This window comes from Bubalus kerabau, chromosome 3 (genome assembly GCF_029407905.1).
Source record: "Bubalus kerabau isolate K-KA32 ecotype Philippines breed swamp buffalo chromosome 3, PCC_UOA_SB_1v2, whole genome shotgun sequence".
Taxonomy (NCBI): Eukaryota; Metazoa; Chordata; class Mammalia; order Artiodactyla; family Bovidae; genus Bubalus; species Bubalus kerabau.
The window spans coordinates 23,038,212-23,049,373 of record NC_073626.1 but is presented as its reverse complement, the minus strand read 5'-3'; the positions used below and the strand labels follow the sequence as shown (position 1 = coordinate 23,049,373).

The 11,162-nt window shown below is 39.6% G+C and overlaps 1 protein-coding gene across 1 annotated transcript; it reads left to right on the top strand.

The window, feature by feature from the left end:
- Positions 1–1,022: 1,022 nt before the first annotated feature.
- Positions 1,023–9,923, top strand: LOC129647493 (olfactory receptor 2G3-like; the record flags this gene model as incomplete). The annotated part of the gene is made up of 2 exons (XM_055574575.1): positions 1,023–1,950; positions 9,904–9,923. Coding segments are annotated over exons 1-2 (948 nt in total), but the record flags the coding sequence as incomplete, so codon positions are not given.
- Positions 9,924–11,162: the final 1,239 nt, after the last annotated feature.

The following is an 11,162-nucleotide window of genomic DNA, read 5'->3' as shown; positions in this document are numbered from 1 at the left end:
TCTCACACCCATACATGACTACTGGAAAAACCACAGCTTTGACTAAATGGGCCTTTGTTGGTAAAGTAATGTCTCTGCTTTTTATTATGCTGTCTAGGTTGGTCATAGCTTTTCTTTCAAGGAATAAGCGTCTTTTAATTTCATGGATGCAGTCACCATCTGCAGTGATTTTGGAGCCCAGAAAAATAGTCTCTCACTATTTCCATTGTTTCCATATCTATTTGTCATGAAGTGATGGGACCAGATGCCATGATCTTAATTTTACGAATGTTAAGTTTTAGCCAACTTTTTCATTCTCCTCTTTCACTTTCTCCCATAAGAGTGGTGCCATCTGCATATCTGAGGTTATTGATATTTCTGCCAGCAATCTTGATTCCAGCTTGTGCTTCACCCAGCCCAGCATTCTGCATGATGTACTCTTCATATAATTTAAATAAGCAGGGTGACAATATACAGCCTTGTTCCAAATATACATTTGGAACAAACTGGTTCCAAATCCTTTCCTGATTTGGAACCAGTCTGTTGTTCCATGTCCACTTCTAAATTGTTTCTTGACCTGAAAACAGATTGCTCAGGAGGCAGGTCAGGTGTGCTGGTATTCCCATCTCTTTAAGAATTTTCCAAACTTTGTTGTGATCTCCACAGCCAAACGCTTTGGCATAGTCAATAAAGCAAAAGTAGATGTTTTCTTGCCTTTTCAGTGATCCAGCGGATGCTGATAATTTGATCTCTGGTTTCTCTGCCTTTTCTAAATCCAGCTTGTATATCTATGTCAATTCTATGTTTATATATATCCTTGCAATGAACTTGGTGTTTTCAGACTCTGTGTGTTTCTTTACACAGCAAGACAACTTGTTATACCATTTGTTTTTGTGTAATTTTACTCTGTTATTTCTCTATATAAAAAAATCAGTGTCTAAGTGCTCATTTTACTTAGTTTGTTATATTTTTATGATGATCTGACTTTCTTTCCCACAGGAAGAAAATAGGAATGACCAAGAATGGTGACTCACAATTAAGCAATGAAAGGAACAAATGCTAGCACTCCGGCAGGTTTCATCCTACTGGGCTTTTCTGACCAGCCCCTCCTGGAGATGGTTCTCCTTTTTGTCGTCTCTATCATCTATATTCTGACACTGATGGGGAACACAGCGATCATACTGGTCTCATACTTTAACCCCAAACTCCACACACCCATGTATTTCTTCCTCTCCAATCTCTCCTTCCTGGACCTCTGTTTCACCACCAGTGTTGTCCCACAAATGCTTTGGAATCTCAAGGGGCCTGACAAGACCATTAGCTACACTGGTTGTGTGATCCAGCTGTATGTTGCTTTGGGGCTGGGCTCCACGGAGTGTGTCCTGCTGACTGTTATGGCCTATGACCGCTTCAATGCCATCTGTCGACCCCTCCACTATGCAGTGATCATGCACCCAAAGCTCCTCCAGCAACTAGCAGCTCTGGCCTGGATCAGTGGCTTTGTGGAGTCCACGGTTCAGACCATCCTTGTTTTCCAGTTGCCTCTCTGCAGCCATCACATGGTGGATGACTTCACGTGTGAGGAGCCTGCCCTGATTAAGATTGCCTGTGTGAACACAACCTTCCTGGAAAATGAGCTCTCCATAGCTTCTGTCCTCTATGTGGTGATACCTCTGGGGCTTATTCTGGTCTCCTATGGCTGCATTGTTAGGAGTGTGCTGAAGATAAAATCCACTGAAGGCAGGAGGAAAGCATTTGGGACTTGTGGGTCCCACCTAATTGTTGTGGTTTTGTTTTTTGGGACTCTAGCTTCCATTTACATTCAACCCAAGAGCAAATACACACAGCATTACAGCAAATTCCTCACCCTCTTCTACACTGTAGTGACACCCTCACTTAATCCTTTGATCTACACCTTGAGAAACAAAGAAGCTAAGTGGGCACTAAGACGGTTGCTGGGAAGAGACTCAGGTTAGGGAGAAATGTGAAATATCCTCACACAACCCCTCAGATAGTAAGGACTTTAGCATCATCTAACTTTGGTTTTTCCTTTTGTTTGTAAAGATCACAGCTAAATCTCCTGAATAAAATGGTATGATATTTTCTTTCAGTGACACCCTGAAGCTGTCTACTGTAAATTTTTCTCATATTCCTTTCCAGAAATGTTATGTCTCTTTTTTCCTTTGGCTGTTTTCTAAAGATTCTGTAGGGGAGGATCTAAGATGGCAGAGGAGTAGGATGGGGAGAACACTTTCTCCCCCACAAATTCATCAAAAGAACATTTAAACGCCAAGTAAATCCCACAAAACAACTCCTGAATGCCGGCAGAGGACATCAGGCACCCAGAAAAGCAACCCATGTCTTCGAAATGAGGTAGGGAAAAATATATAAGACAAAAAAAGAGACAAAAGAGTGAGGGACGGAGCTCCATCCTGGGAAGGGAGTCTTAAAAAGAGAGGTTTCCGAACACCAGGAAACCTTCTCACTGCCGAATCTGTGCCGAGCCTTGGAAGCACAGAGGGCAACATAACAGGAAGGAAAAATAAATAAACAATTATAACCCGCAGATTACGAGCCCTATGGTAACTCCCCCAGTGGAGAAGTAGCGCAGACGCCTGCATCCGCCATTAGCAAATGGGAGCTGGGCAGGGAGGCGCGGCACGGGCTGCATCGCTTAGAATAAGGATCTGGCCTGAATACCCCGAGTGCTATCTGAGCGAAATAATTTGGGCTAGCAAACCAGACTGTGGGATATCTACCACGTGAAAAGCCAGCCCTAACCTAAGACACCACGAGGCCTGCACACGAAACTAAGGACTGTATAGAGATAGGATGGCAGACCGTCCCCCTCTGGTGACAGGCAGCCAGAGCTGGAATGGGGCAATTGCAGCCCCAGAGAGACATGATCTACAAAACTGTAAGCTGGCTTCTTTGCTAACTAAAACTTCTTGGGGGTCTGGACAGTCAACATCCGCCTGAGAAGGTGCACCAGTTGTACACCTAGATAACCGAGCGGCGGTGAGGTGATAAGTTGCAGCAATTGTGCTCGCCAAACACCTCATCACCTGAGCTGCTCGGACCTGGGAAGGGCACAAAACGTAAGCCCAACCAAGTCATTGGAAACGACTCTGATGCTGGGAGGGATTGGGGGCGGGAGGAGAAGGGGACGACAGAGGATGAGATGGCTGGATGGCATCACTGACTCGATGGACGTGAGTCTGAGTGAACTCCGGGAGTTGGTGATGGACAGGGAGGCCTGGCGTGCTACGATTCATGGGGTCGCAAAGAGTTGGACACGACTGAGTGACTGATCTGATCTGATCTGAACCGAGTCTGTGCCTCTGAGGACTACCAGAGTGCCTGAACCTGAGCGGCTTAGACCTGGGAGGTGCAAGCAGCCCAGGGCCGGCCACGGATGGTTCCCAGCAGAGCAACCTAGAGCCTGAGCAATGTGGGCAGGGAGGCTACACGTGCCTTGAGCAGGGGCAGGCCCAGTGTGGCTGAGGCACTGCGAGCACACGCCAGTATTATTTGTTTTCAGCATCCCTCCCTCCCCACAGTGCTACTGAACAAGTGAGCCTAAGTGTCCACCACTGTCCCCCTTGTGTCAGGGCAGAAACCAGACACTGAAGAGACCAGCAAACAGAAGAAGCTATAACAGAGGGAACCGCCTTGGAAGCTACAGGCAATAGATTAAAACCCTGTGGTTAGTACTGAACACATAGGAAGGGACCTATAGATCTTGGGAAATATAAGTCGGACGAAGAAACTAGCCGAAATGAACTGACCCCACAATACCCACAACAAAACCAGAGATATATTTTTACTATTTTTACGATCATTCATTCTTTCTTTTTTTTTTAATTAAAAAAAAATTTTTAAGTCCTCTATTATTCCTTTAATTTTCACTTTTATAACCTACTATTACTTTGCAAAAAAAAAAAAAAAAAGACCCTATTTTTTTTTTAAAAAAGCAAACTTCATATATATATATTTATAATTTTTGTGACCCTTTTTTTCTTCTTCTTTTCTTTAACAATGTATTTTTGAAATTCCAAACTCTACTCTAGATTTTTAATTTTAGCTTTTTGGTATTTGTTATGAATTTTGTACCTATTTTTCTTTTTTTATAATTTTTGTGACTTTTTTTTTCTCTCTTTCTTTCTCTTCTTCTTTTATACAACATTGTATATCTGAAATTCCAAACTCTACTCTAGATTTTTAATTTATGTTTTTTGGTATTTGTTATCAATTTTGTACCTATATTTTGTTTATAATTTTTGCAATTTTGTTTTTGTTTGTTTGTTTTTCTCTCTTTCTTTTTCTTCTTCTTTTTTAATAACATTGTATTTTTGAAATTCCAGACTCTACTCTAGATTTTTAACTTTTGCTTTTAGATATTTGTTATCAATTTTGTACCTATATTTTCTTTATAATTTTTGTGACTTTGTTTTTTTTTTCTCTTTTGTTTCCTTTTTCTTTTCTTTAACATTGTATTTTTGAAATTCCAAACTCTACTCTAGATTTTTAATTTTTGCTTTTATGTATTTGTTACCAATTTTGTACCTTTAAGAACCCAATCTTCAGGACCCATTTTTCACTAGGGAGCGAGATTACTGGCTTGACTGCTCTCTCCCACTTTGGACTCTCCTTTTTCTCCACCAGGTCACCTGTGTCTCCTCCCTAACCCCTCTCTACTCTACCCAACTCTGTGAATTTCTGTGTGTTCCAGACGGTGGGGAACACTTAGGAAACTGATTACTGGCTGGATCTGTCTCCCTCATTTTCATTCCCCCTTTTATCCTCCTGGCCACCTCTGTCTCCTTCCTCCCTCTTCTCTTCTCTGTATAATTCCGTGAACATCTCTGAGTGGTCCAATTGTGGAGTGCACATAAGGAAGTGATTACTGGCTAGCCTACTCTCTCCTCTATTGATTCCACCTCATCTCATTCGGGTCACCTCTAACTCCCTCCTCCCTCTTCTCTTCATTAACGCTGTGAACCTCTCTGGGTGACCCTCATGGTGGAGAAACTTTTCATCTTTAACGTAGATGTTTTATCAATGGTGCTGTATAGAAGGAGAAGTTTTGAAACTACTGTAAAAATAAGACCGGTAACTGGAAGCAGGAGGCTTAAGTCCAAACCCGAACTCCAGGGAACTCCTGACTCCAGGGAACATTAATTGACAGAAGCTCATCAAATGCCTCCATACCTACACTGAAACCAAGCACCACACAAGGGCCAACAAGTTCCAGGGCAAGACATACCAAGCAAATTCTCCAGCAACAAAGGAACACAGCCCTGAGCTCCAAGATACAGGCTGCCCAAAGTCACCCCAAAACCATAGACATCTCATAACTCATTACTGGACACTTCATTGCACTCCAGAAAGAAGAAATACAGCTCTACCAACCAGAACACGGATACAAGCTTCCCTAACCAAGAAACCTTGACAAGCTACCTGTACAAACCCACACACAGTGAGGAAATGGCACAATAAAGAGAACTCCACAAACTGCCAGAATACAGAAAGGACACCCCAAACTCAGCAATTTAAGCAAGATGAAGAGACAGAGGAATACCCAGCAGGTAAAGGAACAGGATAAATGCCGACCAAACCAAACAAAAGAGGAAGGGATAGGGAATCTACCTGATAAAGAATTCCGAATAATGATAGTGAAAATGATCCAAAATCTTGAAAACAAAATGGAATCACAGATTAATAGCCTGGAGACAAGGATTGAGAAGATGCAAGAAAGGTTTAACAAGGACCTAGAAGAAATAAAAAAGAGTCAATATATAATGAATAATGCAATAAATGAGATCAAAAACACTCTGGAGGCAACAAATAGTAGAATAACAGAGGCAGAAGATAGGATTAGTGAATTAGAAGATAGAATGGTAGAAATAAATGAATCAGAGAGGAAAAAAGAAAAACGAATTAAAAGAAATGAGGACAATCTCCGAGACCCCCAGGACAATATTAAATGCTACAATATTCGAATCATAGGGGTCCCAGAAGAACAAGACAAAAAGAAAGACCATGAGAAAATACTTGAGGAGATAATAGTTGAAAACTTCCCTAAAATGGGGAAGGAAATAATCACTCAAGTCCAAGAAACCCAGAGAGTCCCAAACAGGATAAACCCAAGGCGAAACACCCCAAGACACATATTAATCAAATTAACAAAGATCAAACACAAAGAATAAATATTAAAAGCAGCAAGGGAAAAACAACAAATAACACACAAGGGAATTCCCATAAGGATAACAGCTGATCTTTCAATAGAAACTCTTCAAGCCAGGAGGGAATGACAAGACATACTTAAAGTGATGAGAGAAAATAACCTACAGCCCAGATTATTGTACCCAGCAAGGATCTCATTCAAATATGAAGGAGAAATCAAAAGCTTTTCAGACAAGCAAAAGCTGAGAGAATTCAGCACCACCAAACCAGCTCTCCAACAAATACTAAAGGATATTCTCTAGACAGGAAACACAAAAATGATGTATAAATTCGAACCCAAGACAATAAAGTAAATGGCACCAGGATCATACTTATCAGTAATTACCTTAAACGTAAATGGGTTGAATGCCCCAACCAAAAGACAAAGACTGGTTGAATGGATACAAAAACAAGACCCCTACATATGCTGTCTACAAGAGACCCACCTCAAAACAGGGGACACATACAGACTGAAAGTGAAGGGCTGGAAAAAGATTTTCCATGCAAATAGGGACCAAAAGAAAGCAGAATTAGCAATACTCATATCAGACAAAATAGACTTTAAAACAAAGGCTGTGAAAAGACACAAAGACGGTCACTACATAATGATCAAAGGATCAATCCAAGAAGAAGATATAACAATTATAAATATATATGCACTCAACGTGGGAAAACCGCAATATGTTAGGCAAATGCTAACAAGTATGAAAGGAGAAATTAATAATAACACAATAATAGTGGGAGACTTTAATACCCCACTCACACCTATGGATAGATCAACTAAACAGAAAATTAACAAGGAAACACAAACTTTAAATGATACAATAGACCAGTTAGACCTAATTGATATCTATAGGACATTTCATCCCAAAACAATGAATTTCACCTTTTTCTCAATCGTGCATGGAAACTTCTCCAGGAAAGATCACATCCTGGGCCATAAATCTAGCCTTGGTAAATTCAAAAAAATTGAAATCATTCCAAGCATCTTTTCTGACCACAATGCAGTAAGATTAGATCTCAATTACAGGAGAAAAACTATTAAAAAATCCCAACATATGGAAGCTGAACAACACACTGCTGAATAACCAACAAATCACAGAAGAAATCAAAAAAGAAATCAAAATTTGCATAGAAACGAATGAAAATGAAAACACAACAACCCAAAACCTGTGGGACACTGTAAAAGCAGTCCTCAGAGGAAAGTTCATAGTAATACAGGCATACCTCAAGAAACAAGAAAAAAGTCAAGTAAATAATCTAACTCTACACCTAAAGCAACTAGAAAAGGAAGAAATAAAGAACCCCAGAGTTAGTAGAAAGACAGAAATCTTAAAAATTAGGGCAGAAATAAATGCAAAAGAAACAAAAGAGACCATAGCAAAAATCAACAAAGCCAAAAGCTGGTTCTTTGAAAGGATAAATAAAATTGACAAACCATTAGCTAGACTCATCCAGAAACAAAGGGAGAAAAATCAAATCAATAAAATTAGAAATGAAAATGGAGAGATCACAACAGACAACACAGAAATACAAAGGATCATAAGAGACTACTATCAGTAATTATATACCAGTAAAATGGACAACGTGGAAGAAATGGACACATTCTTAGAAAAGTACAACTTTCCAAAACTCAACCAGGAAGAAATAGAAAATCTTAACAGACCCATCACAAGCACAGAAATTGAAACTTTAATCAAAAATCTTCCAGCAAACAAAAGCCCAGGTCCAGACAGCTTCACAGCTGAATTCTACCAAAAATTTAGAGAAGAGCTAACACCTATCCTGCTCAAACTCTTCCAGAAAATTTCAGAGGAAGGTAAACTTCCAAACTCATTCTATGAGGCCACCATCACCCTAATACCAAAACCTGACAAAGATCCCACAAAAAAAAGAAAACTACAGGCCAATATCACTGATGAACAGAGATGCAAAAATCCTTAACAAAATTCTAGCAATCAGAATCCAACAACACATTAAAAAGATCATACACCATGAACAAGTGGGCTTTATCCAGGGATGCAAGGATTCTTCAATATCTGCAAATCAATCAATGTAATACACCACATTAACAAATTGAAAAATAAAAACCATATGATTATCTCAATAGATGCAGAGAAAGCCTTTGACAAAATTCAACATTTATTTATGATAAAAACACTCCAGGAGGCAGGAATAGAAGGAACATACCTCAACATAATAAAAACTATATATGACAAACCCACAGCAAACATCACTCATTATCAGAGAAATGCAAATCAAAACCACTATGAGGTACCATTTCACGCCAGTCAGAATGGCTGCGATCCAAAAGTCTACAAGTAATAAATGCTGGAGAGGATGTGGAGAAAAGGGAACCCTCTTACACTGCTGTTGGGAATGCAAACTAGTACAACCACTATGGAGGACAGTGTTGAGATTCCTTAAAAAACTGGAAATAGAACTGCCTTATGATCCAGCAATCCCACTGCTGGGCATACACACTGAGGAAACCAGAATTGAAAGAGACACGTGTACCCCAATGTTCATCGCAGCACTGTTTATAATAGCCAGGACATGGAAGCAACCTAGATGTCCATCAGCAGATGAACGGATAAGAAAGCTGTGGTACATATACACAATGGAGTAATACTCAGCCATTAAAAAGAATACATTTGAATCAGTTCTAATGAGGTGGATGAAACTGGAGACTATTGTACAGAGTGAAGTAAGCCAGAAAGAAAAACACCAATACAGTATACTAACGTATATATATGGAATTTAGAAAGATGGTAACAATAACCCTGTATAGGAGACAGCAAAAGAGACACAGATGTATAGAACAGTCTTTTGGATTCTGTGGGAGAGGGAGAGGGTGGGATGATTTGGGAGAATGGCATTGAAATATGTATAATATCATATATGAAACGAGTCACCAGTCCAGATTCGATGCACAATACTGGATGCTTGGGCTGGTGCACTGGGACGACCCAGAGGGATGGTATGGGGAGGGAGGGGGGAGGGGGATTCAGGATGGGGAACACATGTATGCTGTGGTGGATTCATTTCGATATATAGCAGAACAAATACAATATTGTAAAGTTTAAAAATAAAATAAAATTAAAATTAAAAAAAGATTCTGTGAATAAATAAATAATTATAGTGGTGCATATGTTATGTAATTTTACAAATCCTGGAGTTATTGCTCTAGAGATTAACTAATGGTAGGATGGATATGTTCATGACAGATCTATTTTCTCATCACAGAAGAAATCACCTGCCTTATAGAAATAGAACTTTCTGAGAACTTTCTATTGTTCTCCAGATCTCTCATTCAGTAGTTCCACAGGCCATAACTGTTCTGTCCATTGTTTACATACAAGCATTAAAGGCCACTGGAAAACCTACAATTACCTAACAGTTTTTCTTTCAGGAGGATTATTGATTTTTGTTCATTTACTAGAGGCATCTGGGACTAAGTACATCCAGGGATTTTTCTGATCTCTTCCACCCACAGAGAAAGCTTCCAAGAGATAAGAGCCATGAGACTGAGTATCTCTCATTTACACATCTCTTGTGCTCACATAATGGCTCTCAATCTCTTTTGATCAATTCTTTAACTCTCTATCTGGAATCTAAGAAGCTTCTGCACAACAAAGGAAACTATAAGCAAGGTGAAAAGACAGCCTTCAGAGTGGGAGAAAATAATAGCAAATGAAGCAACTGACAAACAACTAATCTCAAAAATATACAAGCAACTCCTACAGATCAACTCCAGAAAAATAAATGACCCAATCAAAAAATGGGTCAAAGAACTAAATAGACATTTCTCCAAAGAAGACATACAGATGGCTAACAAACACATGAAAAGATGCTCCACATCACTCATTATCAGAGAAATGCAAATCAAAACCACAATGAGGTACCATTTCACGCCAGTCAGAATGGCTGCGATCCAAAAGTCTACAAGTAATAAATGCTGGAGAGGATGTGGAGAAAAGGGAACCCTCTTACACTGTTGTTGGGAATGCAAACTAGTACAGCCACTATGGAGAACAGTGTGGAGATTCCTTAAAAAACTGGAAATAGAACTGCCTTATGATCCAGCAATCCCACTGCTGGGCATACACACCGAGGAAACCAGAAGGGAAAGAGACACATGTACCCCAATGTTCATCGCAGCACTGTTTATAATAGCCAGGACATGGAAGCAACCTAGATGTCCATCAGCAGATGAATGGATAAGAAAGCAGTGGTACATATACACAATGGAGTATTACTCAGCCATTAAAAAGAATACATTTGAATCAGTTCTAATGAGGTGGATGAAACTGGAGCCTATTATACAGAGTGAAGTAAGCCAGAAAGAAGAGCACCAATACAGTATACTAACGTATATATATGGAATTTAGAAAGATGGTAACAATAACCCTGTATAGGAGACAGCAAAAGAGACACTGATGTATAGAACAGTCTTTTGGACTCTGTGGGAGAGGGAGAGCATGAGATGATTTGGGAGAATGGCATTGAAACATGTATAATATCATGTATGAAACGAGTCGCCAGTCCAGGTTCAATGCACGATACTGGATGCTTGGGGCTGGTGCACTGGGACGACCCAGTGGGATGGTGTGGGGAGGGAGGAAGGAGGAGGGTTCAGGATGGGGAACACGTGTATGCCTGTGGCGGATTCATTTCGATATATGGCAGAACCAATACAATATGGTAAAGTTTAAAAATAAAATAAAATTAAAAAAAGAAAAAGAGAGAGAAAAATAAAGAAAATATGCATTAGCATTTTAAAGTATTGTCATTTAATCTAAATATCTGTATTTGTCACAATATATAGATTTCTTTACCAAAACATGTCTTTGGCCTCCTTTATGTTATTCACTTTTATGGATATCATAACTTTAGAAAATAATTCTCTTCATACTGAATATAAAGTTTTATCTATTCTAATAACATACTTTAAAATC